This window comes from Thamnophis elegans, chromosome 4 (assembly GCF_009769535.1).
Source record: "Thamnophis elegans isolate rThaEle1 chromosome 4, rThaEle1.pri, whole genome shotgun sequence".
Lineage (NCBI taxonomy): Eukaryota > Metazoa > Chordata > Lepidosauria > Squamata > Colubridae > Thamnophis > Thamnophis elegans.
In genome coordinates, this window is record NC_045544.1 from 119123877 (window position 1) to 119145544 (window position 21668).

The 21668-nt window shown below is 39.7% G+C and overlaps 2 protein-coding genes across 6 annotated transcripts in view; both read left to right on the top strand.

Moving 5' to 3' along the window:
* TPST1 (tyrosylprotein sulfotransferase 1) overlaps positions 1–10873 on the top strand; it is a 30952-nt gene extending 20079 nt beyond the window's left edge. For 3 of the 5 annotated variants that reach the window (XR_004255283.1, XR_004255281.1, XR_004255284.1), the window contains exons 3-7: positions 4553–4751; positions 6277–6327; positions 7015–7083; positions 9049–9086; positions 10601–10873. Coding sequence is in view for 1 of the 5 variants with exons in the window: in XM_032216605.1 (XP_032072496.1) it covers positions 4553–4751; positions 6277–6327; positions 9049–9066 (268 nt within the window). In the remaining 4 variants the exon portion in view is untranslated. The remainder of the gene's footprint in view (positions 1–4552; positions 4752–6276; positions 6328–7014; positions 7084–9048; positions 9087–10600) is intronic. The other 2 variants (XR_004255282.1, XM_032216605.1) reach the window with 2 other exon arrangements.
* Positions 10874–14495: 3622 nt separating this feature from the next.
* Positions 14496–21668, top strand: part of RABGEF1 (RAB guanine nucleotide exchange factor 1) — a 69114-nt gene continuing 61941 nt past the window's right edge. Inside the window, exons 1-2 of the mRNA XM_032216108.1 lie at positions 14496–14688; positions 17711–17903. Of these exons, the coding sequence (XP_032071999.1) occupies positions 17760–17903 (144 nt within the window). The 5' untranslated portion in view covers positions 14496–14688; positions 17711–17759. The remainder of the gene's footprint in view (positions 14689–17710; positions 17904–21668) is intronic.

Consider the following 21668-nt stretch of genomic DNA (forward strand, 5'->3'; position numbering starts at 1 on the left):
ATGATCCGAAAGGCACCAGAACTCCCTACAGCATTGTATCATGTGTGACTGTTCTAAGCCATTCTCCTTTTAGCTAGAATTCTTATTGATTGCATACATGCTTCTCTGCACAGGTTTGTAATGCATAATCCTCTCCTTTCTCCTCCCCCTTTCCCCTAAAATTAGGCCTCTCTGGATAGGTTTCCCCCTATTTTTAGATGAAAAGAGAAAATTTGATAAACTCCCAATTAATCTACTGATTTGAAGCTTGCTGTTTAGACCACTTAAAAAGAAGGCTTAACAAATGAAAATTGTTTGCACCCTGGTTGTGCAATGGGTGTGTACATGCACACATAGGGTAAGGAGAAATGTTTCATAACCTTAGCAGTCCAATTTATTTGTCCTCTCATTGCATTGGACTCAATTGCTCCCCCTACACTCTTCCAAAGAATTTTTATTTTTTTAATTCTCTTACATACCATTTTAAGTATACATTCACATAATTGTTATTCTTCTTTACATTTATCATTCTTATACATTTATTATTTTATTTAATAAGTTATAATGTACAGTTTGGGTTGCTTTATTTACCATCCCTTCCTCCTTTTGTAACACCTCCTTGTTTTCCCTTTCTTTTCTCCCTCCCTCCTCTACTTTCTTCCTTCCTCCCCTCCTTCTCCTCCCTTCTTCCCTTACCTTTCTCCTACTCCTGCTCTTCCTCTTCCCCTTCATACCCTCTCTCCTTCTCTTTCTCTCCCTTCCATCCCCCTCTCCTGATCTCTTTCTTCTTTTCCCCGTCTTCCTTTCATTCTCTCCGATCCCCCTACACTCTTATGGAGCAATATTTACTTAGAATAGTACGTAGAGATTGTCCAAGCCTTACTCGAAGATGTTTTGAACCTCCACAGTGGATCCCTGCTGCCCAGCTTCTGTTTGTTATGGTTTGGGTGATGAAGCCAGTCCTGTACAATTTCATTTCAACCCCCCTCCCCCTCCCCAAAAACCAACAACAATAGCAGAAAACAAATCTGGATTGACATTGATGTGAAAAGAAGCTGCCTGAACTGGCAGTAACTCAAGGCAGCACGAGATGCGTTGTGGCTGAAACACATTGCCAACGTGGCTCTTGGCGGACAGGCTGAGTGCATGGAGTCTTGCCATAACTAGCACTGTAACTCTGGCATTTGCCCTCTTCTTAATAAAAAACAGCTGGAGCTGGTGGGGAGAATGTCATTTTTTTTAAAGGAAGCAGCCGACACCGGATTCCCCCCTCCTTATTATTGTCAGCAGAGCCACAGACAAGAGCAATTTGAAGAAGAATGTAGCGGGTGGGGGGGGGGTTGTGAGTTGGGAGAGAATATTATTTGCTGTCCTGTGTTTGAAGTCTAGAGAGTGAAGATTTCTTGGAGAAAGAGGAAGAAGCTCAATACTAAGTCGTGTTTTTTGCCTGTCTGGCTCAAAAACAGGGATTGGCAGCAGACTTCCTGGATTTCAGATAGGATTTTTTTTTTCCAGCCCTACCTGATGAGGCTTGATTGCTCTTTTCTTCTCTATTGGCAGAGAAGCAGAAATTCAGCTAACTCAGGTGTGGATCTGAAGCTGGAAAGGTGCTTTGCTGTGCTTGTTGGAGCCTCCTTCAAGATGCTGTGTCTTTTCCAGAGTTTCCATGGTGTTTTTTTTTTAATGAGCTGCTGAATCTGAAGCATCTTTCTTACTTTAGATCCAAATACCAGACACCTCTGCTTCTATAGTCAGCATACCAGATGCCGTGGGACAGTGGAGGGATTCTAAAAATTTTACTACTGGTTCTGTTGGTGTGGTTTTGTGGGCGTGGCAGGGGAAGGATACTGCATTCCCTCCCCATTCTCAAAATTTCCACTACCTGTTCTCCAGAACCTGTTAGAACTGGCTGAATACCACCTCTGCCGTGGGAGCTGTATTCAGAAATAAAACTAACTCTAAACATGGAGGTTTAATTAGTCCCTCATGGCTATTGGCCATAGTTACATATTTCCCTTTCTTTTATTGTGAACATGCCCAAGTGTCCATTAAAATTGTCGAGGTTGGTGGTCCATTAAAAACTTTTGGTGGGAAGTTCCAGTGTGTAATGAAATACTGAGATGAAGAATTTTCTTCCATCTGTCCAAAACATGTGACAATTGGTTTCATTAGGTAATCCCGAATTCTTGGTAAATTAATGCAGATTCAATCAGGCTGTTAGTAATGACTCTCTCTGTCCTTTCTCAATGACAAGCCAGGGTATGTTTACGTAACTTCTGTTACCAGGTCAATTAAAGACCTAGCATGCATTGTGCAACAAACTGCATTTGATTACTGTTAACCGAAGTTAATATGGACCAAGCTTTACAGTTAAAATATAGGACCCTCTTCATATCCATCCTCTGTCATGGAAACTCATTAAGTAACCCTGGTTGCTTTCTTTCATCTCAACCCATCTCACAGAGTTGCTGGTCAGGGGACAAAATGGACAGCCCTAGTACGTTGCCTTCAGTTTCTGGGTGGGTGGGTGGGGGGAGGCTTGATATAAATCTAACAAAGCAAAATAATTTAATATAAAATGTAGTTAAACTCATGTTGGCCAATCCAATTAACAGGATTGCTCTTTAATCACAATAAATTTGTCCTCCTGTTGCTTCCAAATTACAATTAGTGATGATTTTGGGATGATGTAAGAACCATGTTCCTGACTCTGAAGCGACATGCTAAAGCCTCAGGTTATGCTCCTGCTAAAGAGAAATGAGATCACTTAGAGGCGATACAATAGGGATATAAAATTTCTGGATTTGTTGCTGTAAAAAATACCATTTTTCTCATTTTTTTCTGGAAGAAAAATGGAAATATATGCAATAATTGTATTCATTTTATCCTTCACATATCTGCTTTAGGAACATAAACTGTCTTATCTATATCTTGCTTTACTCATTAGAAACTATCATTCTTGCATATTTATTAAATGCAAAGTTCTAATTCTAATTACACAATAATGTACATTTATTAAGTCTTAATTTAAAAAAATCTTTTGTTACAAATGAAAATATGAACTACTGAACTCTAAGAAAGCCTGGAACTTAATTTTTTCGGTTTAATTTGATCACATAAATAAGACTGAGAAGAGCAAACAAGCACAATACAACATTTAAATAGGATTATATATTGTCTTAAATTTTTCATGGCTTTACATTTTTAGATTTTTTTTTAGAAAAATAGCTAAGGAAATCAGGAAAAAAACAGATTTCTTCATATAAAAATATTGCTTTTAAACCCGAGGTGTCAAACCCGATTTCATTGAGAGTTGTTTGACCTTGGGGGGTGGGGATGAGTGAGCGTGGACAGGGTGGATGTGGCTACCTCAACGTCACTTGTTTCACCCGAAGGCTCTGCCAGCAAAAATGGGCTCCCGAGCTCCGTTTTAGGCTGCGACAGCCTCCTGCGACTCTCTGCCAGTGAAAACTGAGCTGCATGCAGCCTTCCAAGCTCCATTTTCACTGGCAGAGGCAATGCAGACTGGCACTTTGCTGTTTCCAAGACCGGACCAGGGGCCAGATCTAAGCACCCCATGGGCCTGATCTGGTCCCAAGGCCTTGAGTTTGACACCCGTGTTTTAGTAACTGCCTAGTTTCTGAGCTATTATTACTTTACTACCAGTTTCTGCATTTCCTGAAATTTTATTTTTGCTCTCCCGATGGACTTCTTGTTCTTAACGTAAGAGGTTTGCTCAAGGAGGCAATCTTCATGCTCTTTTACCTGATACAGGTAGTCCTCAACTTAACAACTATTGAGAAAAGTGATTTATGACTGGTTTTCACACTTCACAACTGTTGCAGCATCTCCATGGTCACCTGATCAAAATTTGGACACTTGGCAGCAGGCACGAATTTGTGACAGTGGCAGTGCCCTGGGGTCATGTGATCACCATTTGTAACCTTCCCACTTGGCTTCCGACAGGCAAAGTCAATGAAGGAGGCCAGATTCACTCAACAACCACATGATTCACTTAACCACTGCAGTGATTGCTTAATTTTCCCCTCAATATACATATGTGATATGCTCTGATCTGGAAGGCCCTTTTTCATATCAAGGGGCCTTTCTTGACTTGCACTTAACATGGTGCACATATTACAAGCAACATGTAAGAAACATGTTTTGGCAACGTCTTTCTTCTGTTGTTATGACCCAATGACATTGCTTCCTTCTTATGTCCAGCCCATGACTGCAATGGCTTCAGGTCATCATAGGATTTCCTCTCCTCCCTCCCACCCATTCTGACCTTATCCAAAAGCCCCTCAAACTGCAGACAATTTATAGGGCTATGCTTTACTGGGGATTTGGCAATGACTAGAAACAAAAATGATAAAATATGAAATAGCAGTGGGGATAGTACAGATTCCAAACATGCTTCTTCAGTTTTATCCAACTCGTGCACGAACATATGCTATCTCTGCAATGGGCAAGATTAATAAAAAGCAGGTAGGGCTTGCATCCCATTGTTTTGTGAGGATACCTTTCATGCAACTGTATCAGTTAATAAATGCATGCATATATTTTGGAGCAGAGTTGAAAGATCTACCGACCAAGTTATTAAGCCAGTTAATGTGGAAGCCTTGTCAAAATGGGTTGGAAACATCCCCTCAGACGTCCTACATGATATGCCAGTGATCGCACCGATGTTGGGGAAGCTTGGCTACGACCCCTATGGCAACCCACCAAATTATGGGAAACCGGATCAGAAAGTCCTTGAAAACACAAGAAGGGTAAATTGCAAGTTATATTTGTGTATGTGTGTATCTTATTTTAATTAAAAAATGAGGTTGGTGCTATTGCAAAGTTCAGGTGCTTTTGTAGAATGTGTTGGGCAAATAAAAAAAGGGACAACTGTTTTTGGAAGTATATAAATCAGAGGTGGGTTGCTCCCGGTTCAGCCTGGGTCGGGCGAACTGGTAGCGGTGGTGGCGAGAGGCTCTGCCCACCTGCCCAGATGCTTCTGTGCATGCGCAGAAATGTCACACGCGAGCGTGTGCAAACCAGTAGTAAAAAAAACTGGAAACCACCAAAGATACAAATGGGACTGGGGGATTGAAGTCAATGTGCAAGTCACTGCTGTGTCCTTCAAAGAAGGATTGCATTTAGCATCCTCCCACTCAAATGGGTCTGGCATAGCATAGTTTCCCCCTATATGATGTGCATGTGCATTGGGATATTAACTCTCTTTGGCTTTGCTGCCTAACTGTTCTGGGATTTAAGATCCAATTCATTTAGAGGTTGGATATCTCCTCTCTCTCTCTCTCTCTCTCTCTGTTCCTCTATAACAGGGGTGTCAAACTTGTGGCCTATGGGCCTGATGTGTCATGCACTGGCCACCCCCACTCCTGGTTTAGTAAAGGGGAGGAAGTTGTCATATGTCACAACACATCATGAGTTTGACACCCCTGCTCTGTAGTCTTGCAGCTAAAAGAACCATGATAAATGCAACATTTCAAACAGTACAGAGGTAACAGTAATATACAATAGTAAATACATTGTAAAAATGCATTTAATTGGATACAAAAATAGCATCCAATGCTTATCTAACAATTGGGCAATGACCTGGAAAGAGAATGAATGAAATGTGCAAGTAAAAGTACTCTACATGGTTTTGTAACAACAACTCTCTTGTAGTTAAGAAAAATGAGTTAACTTGATGAGTTGAGCTCAGTTCTTAGTGACTTTATAAATTTATCCTTCTCAAGTATTATTTTGGTAACAACAAGGCAGTGGTCTGCTTTAGATTTTTAGGAAGTCTTTTGGACTACCCATCTTAGTTTTTGAGATCACTCAGAGGCTATGATCTGCTACTACCACTCTACAGAAATTGGTTGACTGAGCTTTCCTCCTTGCCCTTCCTTGAATCTCTACATCTATTGACTCCCCCCCCCCCAAAAAAAAAGCTTCTTATCTGGGGAATCAAAGATTGTCAGTGCTGTAACAATCCAGTTTTGATGATACTTTATCTTTCCTTAACAAGTACTCTTTATAGGACTTTCTTCCTTATAAAAGCCTCTCCTGAACTTCAAAAGACTAAGAGAAAGTGTGTAAGGTGGATTGGGTCATATATGTAAGCTGTTCCCTTCTGTTTTCCTGCAGCCCCTCTCTATCAGCTTAATACTTAGTGTAATACAATAATCTGATTTCTATCAGATATTTAGGACCACAACCAGGTATTGAGTGTAATCGGCCCAGGAAAAGTATTAATATTTGGAACATGGTTTCTGTTTCAAACTTTGTTTTCTTTCCTCCCAGGTTTATAAAGGTGAATTTCAGCTTCCGGACTTCCTAAAAGAAGTGCCACAGGTAAGGATTCTTGGGGCCCTCATCTCATGAAGTATCTAGGACAGGGGTGTCAAACTTACGTTGTCATGGTGACATCACATGACATATGGGGACTTTTTCCCCCTTCGCTAAACCAGGCGGGGGCATGGCCAGTGTGTAACACATCCAGCCCGTGGGCCAGAAGTTTGACAGCCCTGATATTAGTAACATCAATGACCTTCTGATTCAAGGGCCATGCAGTTGAATGCAATCAAAATTGTAAGTTAAATTCACCTGGTCAAATGATCTCTAGCTGGTTCAACCTGCAGAGTTGAGTTGTTTTCACACCCAAGTTTGTTTTTAAAAATGTATAAAAACATTTTGCAAGCACTTATTTTGTACATTCCTCAGTTACCATTTATTATAGCTTCCCCCAAGCTGGTACCCACCAGATTTCTTTGGACCATTTTAGTGTATTAAGATATATGTCATAGTCAAAAAATGTTGGACTGCAATTATCAATAATCTCCAGCTGGCATGGCTAAAGGGAAGTTGAAGCCTTTTAGTGCGGCCAAAGGGGGAAAAATATTAAATTAGCTTTCATTGGCAACTTCACCCACATTTTGTGCAATTACACACTAGTTTCATGGGTGGGAGGAATAGCCTCTGAAACAATAAATGAGAGAACAATTTTATCCCCAGTGAACATTGACTTTCTTCTCATTGCAGCTAAGGAAGACAGTAGAAAGGAAATCCCATATCCAGCTAAAGTGAAGAAGGAGTTGATAAAGTAGAGTAGTATGTGTTATTTGTCTTCTTTTTTTAGAGCACAGCTGCTTTCTTGGCTGCAGGCACCAGAATTCCCACTGATAAGCTGCTGTTGTTTGTGGGCCTGCAAGATCTGTTCTGTCTCATGTGCAAACGAGCTATTTGGCTTAGCTCTGCACATTTTTTTAAATCAATTTATGCTTTGGCTTGGCTGGCCAGTGCTTGACTAATTTGCAGCCATAAATTATTTATTCCTGCTCAGGTTTGTGTGGTGTTCCTTCTCTCCAACGATCCTTAATTCTGAATTTTTGTATCTCATACCCCCAAAATGTTCTACAAATCTTGCATTTTAAGTTGCTAACCGGTTAAAGGGATTATTTCCATTATTCGTTGCATTTGATTGGAAAAGTTGTAAGAATACTAATTATTTTAGGGAAACAGTGATTGGGAAAAAATCCACATGGAGCAAGAATAAAATAAAAATTCAGGTGCTGAACAATCCAGTAAAAACTGATTATGCTCAGCCTCTGTAGAATGCTGATTGTGGAATAAACTAAAAGAATGTGAAGGGGTAGAATATTTAGAAGAAGTATTGATAGAAGAACTGAGATGGCACAGTTGTTAGAGTGCAGTACTGCAGGCTACTTCAACCGACTGATAGCTGCAGTTCAGCAGTTCAATTTTCACTGGCTCAAAGTTGACTAAGCCTTCTATCCTTCCGAGGTGGATAAAATGAGGACCCAGATTGTTGGGGGCAATATGCTGACTCTGTAAACCGCTTAGAGAAGGCTATAAAAGAACTATGAAGCAGTATATAAGTCTAAATGCTATTGCTATTGCTTGATAGCACTCCAAAGACATTTTCAGCTTACAACTTTTGGCCACAAGCCCTACATGTTCCATTAACTGAAGGAATCAGAAAACATTAGCAAAAGAGCCTTTTAAGTCAAAAAGATGAGAGCTATCAGGAAAGTCTCATTTTCTTCAGGTTTGTGACATTCCTAGAAATATGGCTGACCACTGTTGAAAATAGAATGCCAAATTCCATGGATTACCCCTCTAATCCTCATGTTTAGTTTTTAATCCCCCACAAATTAAACATTCAGCTATAAACAGCATTGTACCACATCACAGTGTAATATCATGTATTGATATTACTATATGATACACTACAACGCCTTTGTATTTTATTGCCATCAGCCAGGTCTTCATTGCTAGAATTATCTCAACCCAAGTTGGCATTTTGGCAAACTTGTATTTTGTCTGGTAATGAATTTCATTTCAAAGATTTTAAACTGTTTTAGCTAAGTTTAACTCCAAGCAGATTACCTCTGCTGCCATTGCAGTAACAATGATATGCAATAAGGTACCATAACAGAATTGCATACATAATTATAATAAAAATATAACTAATATATTCCTGGCAGTAGCAATTCTAAAGTGCTAAAATTTGTCCATAACAACTAAGTTTGGATGAGTGGCCAAAAGGCCAAAGAGTTACCCTTGCCTTGTGTGGGCAGGGTTGGGGGTGGGTGGGTTCCATAAATGTTCTTCTATGATTGAAGTCTGATTCTAGCCAAAGCTAAGTTAGATAGGCCCTTGCTCTGCTTTAACATGAAGCAGGTTTCTTTGGTCCCAGTGACCTGAAATTCTAAGATATTCTGTCTTTAAACATATGGTAACGGAAATGTAAATGTAATTTCTGCCTAGGTGTCTGAACAAGTAGACATAGGTTTATGTTCCATGAATTTGTCTTACCCCTTTTTAAAAATGATCTGTACTAGTATACATTACTCTGATGTGGGGAGAAAATCTTTTTGCATTGTAGAAAGAAGTCTACTTTATCCTGAGTTTATTGTACTATCATTAATTTCCACAAGGTGATGTAATGGTGTTCCAGTATTAGAAGTTGATAAAAATATTTTGAATTCAAGTATAGTTTCAATATGCATTTGAAAAATAACACTTTATCTCACACCTTTTTCCCCCCAATAGACTGATGCGGTGAACTAGAAGAGTGGCTGTGACTTAACGTATGTAATAGTTAATAAAATGCACTGTTCGTTTCCTCATCCTCTTTACTTGCATTTAGCAACAGTTTCACAGTGTATATAATATTTATTTATTAAATCAAATTATTAAATTTATATGCCACCCATCATGACTAGAGTAACTTACTTTGAGCACAACCTTATTCTCGTTCTTCAAGCACAATCTATTTAGAAACGGTTTGTCACAAGGCCTCTTGAAATGGGTGCACATGTGAATTCTAGCATAACTTTGTTGGTGAAGAAGAGAACCTTGAATGTTGATATATTTGAAAGCCAAATATGGTGGCGTTTCTTGGATGGAATCCCTTTTCAGTGGAATTTTCTGGTTCTGGCAATAAAAATGGAAATTTCCAAAATATTGCAGAATAAGAGCAGTTATACGTTATTGATATTATTATCATTATTATACCACTATTAATTCTGGTATTGAATAAGTAGTTAGAATCCTTCTCTTTAAATGAGTCAGTTAGAAAAAAAATCAAGCATAATAGACATTCATGCTATTGAGAGCCAAAATGTACAAAGTGTACAAAACCAGTTTTCAAGATTCTGCAACCTGATCCTGTGCTCATTGCAATAAATCTCCCTACTCCAAATTTGTGAGAATCACTCTTTCTAAATTGTGAGTTGGTTAAAGGTTTTGACACCCTTTGAAGTAGAACCTCTCTTATTTGGGTTCTTATTTGCCACCAATTGGAGGATCACTACTACTAGCAAGGAAGATAAATAATTTGCTTAAAATACCACTTTGTATTGTTAGTAATGGTAGATCGATCTGATTTGTAGGCAGCCATCAGGCCCTTTGGGGGGAAAGGGTAGTTTAAAACTGCAACAGCACAATAGCATTTCTATTTTCCCAGAAACAAAATATTGCTAACTTTGGAAAATATGTGAGTTGGTTGACAGTCTTGGTTCTTCTTTGGAGAGTTAAAAATATCCTGTCCACTCAGTAGGATACATGGAGGTATTTTCTATGGCTGATTGCGCTTTGCATCATCCTCTAGACTAGCCATGTAAATTCGACAAATTACAGGACCAGTCCTGGAAGTAGCTATAAAGGTAAAATGGCCTCTGAGAAGAGCCTTACTCTAGTGGCCAGATGGAGATTAATGCTCTGAGAAGAAATAAAAATCCAACAGTCACAGCCACCTCAAAATTCCAGAAATTAACAAAATAATAATAATAATAATCTGTTCCAAATCAGAGCAATACTATTTAATAAAAATTGAGAGATCAATTGTTAGTGCAAATCTGCCCTGAGGACAGTGAAACAGATAAGATTAACGATTAATTTACACATTCTTTGCACACATGGAACTTTTGTTTAGATTCTTTACCTTGGACACAGTCTTGGGCCTGATTCAGAATATGTAAGTTCCATATGACTATGTATTGTACTAAGATTGGGAGACTAAATAAAATTAGTGTACATGTACAATGGACATTGCCCTATCCTGAAGAAATGTACTGAAATCTTTTGTTTTCTATTTGACTAGGAATGTTGGAGTCGTTTTAAAGAAAGCACGATGGCAAAATCTACAAAAATCTGTTTCCTCAGAATATGTCCCCATTTCATAATGACATGTAAACGTCTATCTTCCTTCTGAGAGTAGCTGTACTGAAATGCTGGAGATGTTTGTAGGGAATGGTTCTGGGAACAAGGCATTAAAGTGGGAGGACTCCAGGTGGGAATATCTCCTGTATAAAACATTTTGGAGTTGTGAGAGTCGTGCAGTTATGGTGTGCCTATTAATCTCTGTGACACTAATATACAGAAGATACATTGCCAGATTGACTCTCAAGCATTAGAAATTGCAGTGATTCCCATTTTCACAATTGTTTTAAAAACCTCAGAAGAAACTGAATGGTATATCTTCAGTATTGATTTAGGATATGAGATATATTAACTTTTAAGATGCTTTCCATAAGACTGCTAACTTAACACATTAGTCCTCATGCGTGAATTGCAGGGTGTGTCTATTTTGATGCATGCTGGTTCCTCTGTGTGCATATCTTCCAAAGGGATGATTGGCAGTCATGGCTTCATAAGGATGAAAAAATGAGGAATGGCCTGTTTAGCCCTTGCTTTCCTACACAAAATACAGGAAATGAACCACTGCACAGAATGTCTATGTTAATTCTTAAATACACCTTTCTGTCTCCTTTGAACTGTTTTCTCCACACGTAGTTCACATCCATCATTAGGACACCATACAGCAGACAGCTTCTTCTCTCTCTATTGTTTTTCCTTCCTTGAGCAATCATTTTTTAATTTGTGGAAAATGGTGCTTGTTCCTGTTGTCACCACACCCTTTTACCAATTTAGCTGATTTATGAAATTATGTTTTAATTATTTAAAAATGTTTTCTGAGATGCAAGAAAGAACTTGAAGGTTTACAATCCAACAGCCTTTTGTATTTTATTTTTCAAAATAAAAGCTTTAAATGTGGCAATTTTTTGAGTCTGATTTCTGAATTAAAGGGGAGAAAAAGCAATTTGAGGTTATATAAAAACATACATTTTAAAAAATGTTATCCTACCAAATCAACTCATAAAAATAATATTTAAAATATGGTTATTTAACATTACAATAGTAACAGCAACAAGAGTACTAATAATTAAATTTATACAAGCTTCAGAATAAAGCTTTCCAAAATAAAACTCGAGAACAAAGTATCTTTTTTATTTTTTTCAAAAATCGTGTGCTCATAAATCTGTCTGGCACATAAAATAAAGAGGCTTTCCTGTGAGAACTAATTGTTTACTTGTGTTTCAACACCCTTTTAAGGTGACCTTTCTGAATTCATTATAGTCTGAAAAGTATCTGGCTCTGACTCCGTTTTCAGGTGTAAGGTGAAAGGCTGGCCTTTTTTTCCCTACTGACCGCTTGATCCATGTTAATTTAATTTCAATACATAACCTTCAGCACTAGCAGTGTTGCTAATCCCCAGGCCTTACAGGCAGTTGAGACACCTACTGTTGTTATTAGCATTAAATAAGTCTGAAAGATTTAGAAGGACCAGAAAAGGTGCAGGACTTCTATCCAGGTTTCAAAAAAGGTCATCTATCCACAAGAGTGACCAATGCTATCTCAGTCCTAACACACCTTTCTATTTTCAGGTTCTCTCCTAGTGATGATAACAAGCATGGAAATTGCTTAGTTTTTATTTTATTTTTTACAGAGCTACAATCTGGGTTGATATTTTCATTGAACTAGCAATCCAAAATGCTACTGACAGCTTTCTTTGGCTGTCATATCTATTTCTGATCAGTTACCATCCTTTCCCATTAATGTAGAAATGGATTCTTTGTGCCAATAGATACAAGTAGTCCTTTGACCTATGACCACAATTCAGCACAAAATTTCTGTTGCTAAGTGAGATGGCTGTTAAATGAGTTTTGCCCCATTTCACGACCTTTCTTGTCACGGTTGTTAAGTGAATCACTTCAGTTAAGTTAGTAACATGGTTAAGTGAATCGGGCTTCCCCATTGACTTAGCTTGTCAGAAGGTAACAAAAGATGACTATATGATCCTGGGATACTGTCACCACCATAAACATGAGACAGTTGCCAAGCATCTGAATTTTGATCATGTGACCAGGAGATTGCCATAATGGTCATAAGCATGAAAAACAGTAATAAGTAATTTTTTTCAATGCCATTGTAATTTTGAATGGTTCCTAAACAAACAGTTGTAGGTTAAGGACTACCTATATTCTTTATATTGAACTGCATTTGTCATTTTGAAGCCTATTTACCCAGTTTGAAAAGATTCTTTTGCAGTATTTCTTTCTAACAGTATCCCCTGAACAATTTAAGTGATAACTTTGAGTAATGCACTGCTCAAAAACATTGTACTATCACTATTCGCAGAGGAAATCTTACTATGTGTCTCTTTCCCATTTGAAAAAAAAATCCACTTAATTCCACTTCTTTCTGTCTTTTAATCTGTTGCCAATCCACAAGAGCAACTGCAATTTATTCCAGGGAGGTGAATTGTAATGAAAGTAGCCTTTGTGAAATCCATGGTTCTGTTTCAGGAAATTTTTTATTCTAGATATTTTCTTTTTAACAATACAGTATTTCCAACAATATTCCTGAAATAGAAGCTAAATTAATTGCCATCAAATATTTTTTATTCTTTCATTCCATTTGAAAATTCAGGTCTTGTTCATATCTGTATGTTCATAGAAACAGAAAATGCAGAAAAAGACCAAGTGATACATAGTGTAAACCCCCCCCCCTTTTGATGAACATGTGTTTATCCCAAACATATTTAAATTTAATTACTGGTGATATATTTTAACTATCCACTTTTGTACTTCTGAATAAAATAATGCAGGAATTGGTTTTATCTAGTCTAGTGAAAAGAAGGACTAGGAGTAATGTGATAGCAGTGTTCCAATATTTGAAGGTCTGCCACAAAGAATAAGGGATCAACCTATTTTCCAAAGCTCCAGAAGGAAAGACAAGAAACAATGTTTGGAAACTAATCAAGGAAAGACCCAACATTTAGACATTTTTTTAGACATTTTATTAGGATTTATAGGCCGCCCTTTTCCCTGAGGGGACTCAGGGCGGCTTACAATCACAGGGAAGGGGGTGCAATACCAAAAGACAAACAATATGTGAACAGAATAAAATAATAAAACACAACTTGCATTCAACAGTCAACTAGAACTAAGGAGAAATTTCCTGGAAGTGAGAAAAATAAATCAGTGAAACAGCTTGACTTTGAAAGTTGTGGGTCCTCCATCCCTGGAGGCTTTTAAGAAGAGACTGGACAGCCACTTGTCTGGAATGGTATCGGGTCGCCTACTTGAGCAAGGGGTTGGACTAGAAGACCTCCAAGGTCCCTTCCTATGATGTCTGTTACTTTTTGAATCATGCAATTTCATATACTAAATTACATTTCAGTGGACAGACTGCACCACCATCATCTCTGGGCAACTGCCCCCCGCTTTTTTTTTTAAAACCCTATTCAGTATATTGTGCAAACCCAGAAAATGGGTTGAACAAGTTAAGTGCATTGTCTGAACACACCCATCACTTGTAACATTTATCTCCCCTTCCGCCACAGGAGAATCGCTGTACTTCATTTCAAGGGGGAAGATACGTTAATATGAAGTAGCAAACAATAGAGACAAACGTGCTCATTATTTATTGGTGGAGAAAGTCAAATTCTCCCTACATCACTTCGGCTGCTGGTTGTGAGCCCCCGTCTCCCTGGCAACCAGAAGAAGCGCGAGAGTCGGAGCGGAGACCTTCCGTTGCTGCATCTCGTCGCCATGGGAGACGGAGAAAGGGCCGGAGCCAGTTGGAGGAGGTAGGAGGGAAGGGGGCGGAGCTTTTTTGGGGGGCCTCACTCCATCCACTGGACAGCCTATAATCTGTTTTGTCCTCGTCAATCCCAAAGTACCCGGATGGCGGAGGCCTGCGGGGCAAGGAAAGGCGGTTGGGGAGCCGGGCTTTGATTGAGGAGCGCCGAAAGATCACTCCAGCTCATCCGGGAGGCAACGAGGAAGAGCAGCTTCGGTGGCGGCAAATATCGCCGCCATTTTTCATCGGCGAACAGACCAACAGGTGAGCGCGTGGGAGGCCAGTCTCAGAAGCTCCTACGGCAACCTGGCTCCGCCCCGAGCACTAAGTGATCCCGAGGCCCCGCCCCTTTTCGGGGCGTGGGCAAAGAAAAAAAAGAAAAAAAAAGAGGAGCAGGTGAAAAAGCCCAGTTTCTCTCTGGGCCCTTTGGGAGCGTGGAAGTGGCAGAGACCTTCCCCTTTGGGGTATGGCCCTTACCAAAGGCCAAACTTCCCCATTCTTTTTTTTCTTTTTGACTGCCTTCTGCCAAGCAAATTTTGTTTTCTTTACTCGGCGGAGAATGGAGGGCGAGGGAGGAAAAGGAAGCCCCTTCTCTTGTGTAACCTTAAACTTCCAGATATTTCAGATGACAATCCCCATCAACTATAAGCAGCCTGACCTTTGGTTTTGCTGGCAAGGGACAAGTTGGCTGCTGTGGAGAGCCCCATATCTGGTGGGCTCCAGGCAGGGGAGGGGAGGCTAGCTTGGAGCCAGACCAGCTGCTGGCTCTTTCTGTTGTTATTAAGACTTCAGTATAGTGGACAAGGGACGCGGTAGCTGAGACGCTGAGCTTGTCAATCAGAAAGGTTGGCAGTTCGAATCCCTAGTGCCAGGTAACGGGAGTGAGCTCCCATTCCTTATCCCAGCTTCTGCCAACCTAGCAGTTCGAAAGCATGAAAAAATGCAAGTAGAAAAATAGGGACCACCTTTGGTGAGAAGGTAACAGCGTTCCATGCACCTTCGGTGTTTAGTCATGCCGGCCACATGACCACGAAGATGTCTTTGGACAGTGCTGGCTCTTCGGCTTTGAAACGGAGATGAGCACCACCCCCTAGAGTCGGGAACAACTAGCACATATGTGAGAGGGGAACCTTTACCATTACCTTATCCTGGACAAGGAGCAATATAGTTGAGGCCTGTCTGGGTGGATAGGGGAACAAAGGATATTGTCTTTATTGGGCTGCTCTGCTTTTAATATTTGTTTAGCTTTCGTGTGAAATTTGAACTTGAGGCTAAAGCAGGTGTGTCCAACCTTTTGGTTTGCTTGGGCCGCAAGAAGTGAAGAGGTATTATCTTGGACTGCATATAATGTATATGAATGCACATAAATGTTAAAAGTTTACAATCTTGTGAGGTTGCATTGCTAGCTGTCTAGGGCTGCATGTGGATTGTTGGCCTGGAGTTGGACACGCCTGGTCTAAAGGCAAGGTTGCAGCTCAGATACTTTTTTGTCCCATGGTTAGCCTGGGTGCCATTCTACCAGGAAAGCTGTGCCTTACAGTAATTATAATTTGCACCTCATGCAGCATCAGCTAAGAAATAGCATTAGGCTTCTCATCAACAGGATAAAAAGACCCACCTGTGTTCAAGTCCCTAAGGATAAAGCAGCAGGGGTGTTATGATCTGCATTCACCTTTCCTTAAGCAGCCAAAGAGGATGAAGATCTACCCGATGGAAAAAGGTGGTACAAATTCAGTCTTTGTATTTTAGTTCTTAATAATCCCTTAATACTTTTGGGTTAATTCAATAAGATTAAGAATCAGAGCGGGCTTATTATTGTAGGATGGATTTATGAAGATCTTTCTGTGAATTGGAAAAGAGATCTGTAGGTTGTTCTGTCTAATTGAATAAGATTGAGTAAGAGCAAAAAGGAAAAGAGGATCTTGGCTGAGCCCATTAAAGCTGCTATAAAACAGTTTGAAATGCCAAAAGACTCTGCTGTTCCTCCTACTAATATGACTATCCATTCTGCAAATGATACAAACAGATTTATTAATTTACACAAATTATGAAGCACCAGTCAAAGATTATATGACAAATCAAATAGGTATGTGGCTTGCAGATTGGCAGAACATTTTTTTCATGTCATGAAATCCATTATATGATATAATTTTAAAATCAGTTTAGAACAAATATTCTATCTTGCTTCTAGGGTAAGAATAAACTTGGATTAGCTTCTCTTTTATGCTGCTATTCAGGAAAAGTATATGATTCGTAGATGCTATAGAATAGAAGCAAAAATAGTTTTTATGACCCTCAGAGATTTAAAAAGTGTGTTCTGCAGCATAGATTGTTCTTAGTCCAAGAAATACATCTTCAAAGTAAAGCTAATTTATTTTTTATTTCAAGTAAAGCTAATTTATTTTTTATTTCAAACATATGAACAAACTCCTTCCCTCCGGGGCTGTTTACTTGCAGTCCAGATGTTATGCTCCATTGTGTGTCTTGAAGTTTGAAGTGACCAAGAAAATGAAACGCTAATTAAAAGCAGTATCACAAATCTCTGAATGCAGGGATAAAAATTCAGGTTACCACCCCCCCTCCTTTTAATTTTCTGTTTCCATTTCTTGATCACTACTGGAGAAATCGGCTACTTAAATGTGGCAGCCCACATTTTTATACATGGTGTTGTGACACATACACCGTTTTCCCGGGAAACCATTTCTGTCAAACGATGTATGATAAAATTCTATTTAATGGTAGTAGATTTCTGTGAATTACTGATTATTGCAAGAACTGGCTGAGGAATATTTCCTTTTGTGTATTGTGATTTTGGGACCACTTTCAGCAGGGGAGTGGCCCTCAAAAACAGTCTGCCCAGTCTGAGAGCAGCTGTGGTTGACAACTTTGGGGATTACCAAATGGCTACTCAGCAACAGGTATTCCCAATTGTTAAGTTGATTTGGAAAAGCAAATAACAGTCCTGCAACTAAAAGCAAGTTGAACAGCTAGTCAGTGAAGCATATTTCCACTGGGGATTTGGTTGGCTATGAAATCCGACAGGAAGGTTTTCCAGTGCTCTTGTGCAAATGCGGGGCCTCCCACAGCATGTCCCTCAGAGCTTGTAGATAATTGCAGCCACAATAACTATACTGATTGTGATTCACTTCCTGAGAATAGCAGTGATACCTGTAAACAGCCAATGTGGAGCATCCCTGAGTGCCTGCTGCCCCACAGTGGTCCATTCTTATTAGACTTCCTTAAAAGAAAGGCTCTTGAATGAACATGGCTCTTAACTTCCCATTAGCCTTGCCACGGCTGCCTGCCAAGCAGACCCAGTTACAAGAGTCAGAGGGATGGTTGTAGTCACGGGGCAGACCAAATCTTGTGGACACCTGGGCGATGCCATGTCGAGCTCAGATGCAGAGGATGATTTTCAAGAGCCTGCCACTCCAACAGCAACCCAGGCAGAGCACTCCCTACCCCTGCTTCCTCAGCAGGTGAGTGACTTAATACATGCTGTATCCTTGTACATTATTCTGTTTGAGCTAGCATAGCAATACTCTCTTTGTTGGAGTTGCCAGTGCAGTTTCTCTAGAGCAGTTTTGAATATGAATTACTTTTTCAAACTTCTTCTGTGTTCAGGCTACTTGTGCTAGTGGCTTGGTTTAAATTACCCAGAAAACGTTTGGTGATAGAGATAATTATTGTAAGAAAATAGAAGTATACTTTATTGATGGGCTATTATTATAATTCATTCTGATCAAAAGTGGAATATTAATAAATAACTCAACTAAAGCAATATTTTAAATATTTCTACATACATACATACATACATACATACATACATACATACATACATAGCAATATTTTAAATCCTAAGAATATGTTTGTCCTGGCTTTTAAATATTCTGAAAACTAAGAATTTCCCAAGTTATCCATATCTTCTAGGTTTCAAATGTATTTATTTTTATTTAATTAGACTTTAATCCAGTCTTTTGTTCAGAAGCTCCAGGCATCTTAAATAGCACTCCATTTTTTCCAATAACAATCCACTGAGGTGATGGAAAATATGTGGTTCAAAATCACCAAATGAGTTTCTATGGCTGAGAGTGAACTCCTTCTTTCCAGTCTGGCAGTGTAACCCCGGTGCTAAGCTGCCTCTTTGCATCTAAGAATAAGTCTACCAAATGTGTGTTCTAAGTTAAGTAGCGTTTTCAAGGAAGTTGATTTTAGCTGAGTGGCTGGCCTACCACATGTTGAACAATATTCTTAGTTTTGGAATCTAAGGAAAATCACAGATGAAGAAGACTAGAGAGTGGTTGGAGGGCCAGCCGGTCTGAATCTGATCGAACACTAGTAAGCATTCATATTAAATCCTACTTAGTGGTGATAAAAGCGGCAAAACAGCAACATTTTTCGCTCTTATCGCGTCTGCAGATAACTGCCCATCCCCCCTGTTTAGAGTGATCCGCTCCTTACTTAACCAAGGAGCTGGGAAAGACCCCTTGCAGGGTAGGGCTGAAGAATTTGTTCAGTATCTGCAGGATAAAATCGCTCAGATCCGGACAGGCTTGGACTCTGACTGGGTAGATTTGGGCGAGTCGACGGGGATGAATCTTGTGGAGACCATCTGGGATGAGTTTGATCTTGTGACCCCCAAGGGCATGGACAGGATTATGGGGAGACTCAGTGCTGCCACTTGTGTGCTGGACCCGTGTCCCTCTTGGTTAGTCTCGGCTTCCTGGGAGGTGACACAAGGCTGGCTCCAGGCAATTACCAATGCTTCGTTAAGAGAGGGGTTCTTTCCCACCGCCTTGAAGGAGGCGGTGGTGAGGCCCCTCCTTAGGAAGCCTTCCCTGGATCCAGCTTCTTTAGCCAACTATCGTCCAGTCTCTAACCTTCGCTTTGTAGCGAAGGTTGTTGAGAGTGCAGTAGCACGTCAGCTTCCCCAGTCCCTGGATGAAGCTGCCTACCTGGATCCGTTTCAGTCAGGTTTCAGGCCCGGATACAGCATGGAGACGGCATTGGTCGCGTTGGTTGATGATCTCTGGCGGGCCCGGGACAGGGGCTGCTCCTCTGTCCTGGTCCTATTAGACCTCACAGTGGCTTTTTTTTTTTTTTCCTCTAAACATTTTATTTATTTCATTTTCATTTTCATTTTATACAATCACTTATATACTGTGCGTAACAAAAAACAAAAAAAAGGAAAAAATCCACCATAAAAAAAAAAACCCAACATGACACTTCAATCCCCCATACACCCTTTCTTCTCCCCCTCCAACTTTCATTTCTCCCCTCCAGCATTCCCCTCTTCTACTTCCCTTCCCCCTCAGACATCTCCCCCTCCCTCCATCTCACCCTCCTTACATTCCCCTCTCGCTCCCTCTTTACTTCTCCCTCTTCTTTCCCTCTTCTCCTCACTTTGGTGTATCCCTACAATTAATCTATTCAGTTTATTTTTTAGAAAATAAAAGAGAAAAAGAAAAAAAAGAAAAACGAGCCGCAGTATACAAGTGAATTCTTATTGTTCTAAGAATTGAAACTGTAATTCCACCCTCCCCCCTCCCCCCTATAATCCCCCCTCCCTAACCCCCTTACGGCTTCCCAGGTCCCATACCCGGCATAGTTCTTTAACAAGCACTTGAGTATAATAAAGCCAGCTAACTTTAAAGTTAAAAAAATAAAAGAAAAACAAAAAAAAGGGAATAGTAAAAAATAGAAAAGAAAAAAACACACACAGAAAAAGAAAAAAGAAAAAAAAAAAAAGAAAAACAAGAAAGATCAATAAACCCACTACATTAACACAGCTTCCCATCATCTGTAAATCTTAAACAATGTAGCTCATTCCAAATTTCGGTTATTTTACTACTTGCAGGGTTTCAAACTGTGTTAGAGCCAGGTAAGTTAATCAATTAGGATTCCCCAACTAAAAGTCTCATTGCTTTATCTATCTATTCAGACCTTTAATTTATCTCTTTTTTATCCGAATATCCAAACCTTTCTATAAAACCATTAAACTCAAGTACTTCTTTCATTTTTCATTTCCAACACCTCCCATTCTATCCTTACCCACATCCACATGTAAATTTTTTTACCTTCCACCCTGCCTTTATCCATATCCACATATATATTTTATCCGCGTCCATTGCTCCTCACATATTTACTCCACCTTCCTGGAGACTCTCTGACTAATCTTTCTTAACCTTATATTGAAATAGCAACTGATACAAACATCAGCTTGCATTCTAGCCCCAAGTAGTCTAGTTAAGCTTTCGCTACCCTTCCCTCTCCCACGCGCCTCCCAACTCCGTTCGTCCCAGACCACAACTCAAAAAGATCGCGATCTCCGCTCTCCTCGCCTAGGAAAATAATTCATGCGCAATTTGAGTTAGAGTTCAAACAAATCTTATATACAATATGTGTCCACAATCAGCAACGCTTCTTTCAGTCTCCATGTCTCATCATCGATATACAACTTTTCCATTTTATCCCAGGCAGAAATCATAAAGTTTTAAGAACATCGCTAAGTCTTTATTCTTTACTCTTCTGCCCTTCCGGAAGAGGAAAGCAACACCCTCCGCCTTGTAGCCACGTGTCTCGCTGCTTGTCTTCTCCTTCTCCTTGTCTCTCTCCAGGTCCGGATGAATCAGGAAGTCCCGCCTTCAGGGTCTTGTAATAAAATTCTCGGGCTTCACAGACGGAATTAATGCGGTGTTTTTGATTGCCAAATGTAACTGTAATGCCAGCTGGGACTTCCCATTTGTATGGAATCTGAGAATTTCTGAGTTCTTCAGTTAAGAAAATGTAATCTCTCCTTGCTCTTAATATTTGAGATGGTATCTCTTTAAAAACAATCAAGTCCTGTCCATCAATTCTCAACCTCTTGTTGTAAAGCTTCTGTATTATCACATTTCTGGATTCCCTTGTGGTAAAGTATATAATTATGTCCCTCGGAAGCTGTCGCTGTTTTGCTACCCACGAATTCTGGCGGTAAATTTTTTGAATCTGCCAATCAAAGTTAAGTCCCGGACTTCCCACCGAGCGGCTAAGAGCCTCAAAGAAGATCTGTTTCAAATTCTCCTGTTCGTTTTCACGCAGTCCTCTAACTCTTATTGCGAAGGCAGTCTTATTATAATTTATCATGACAAGTTGTTTTTGAGCATTTTCAATTTCCTGTTGTAACGTTTGAATTTTGGATGTCAAATTAAAGTTAGTTTCTTCCAAAAGTTCCAATTTATCCTCCGTTTCAGCAATATAATCTG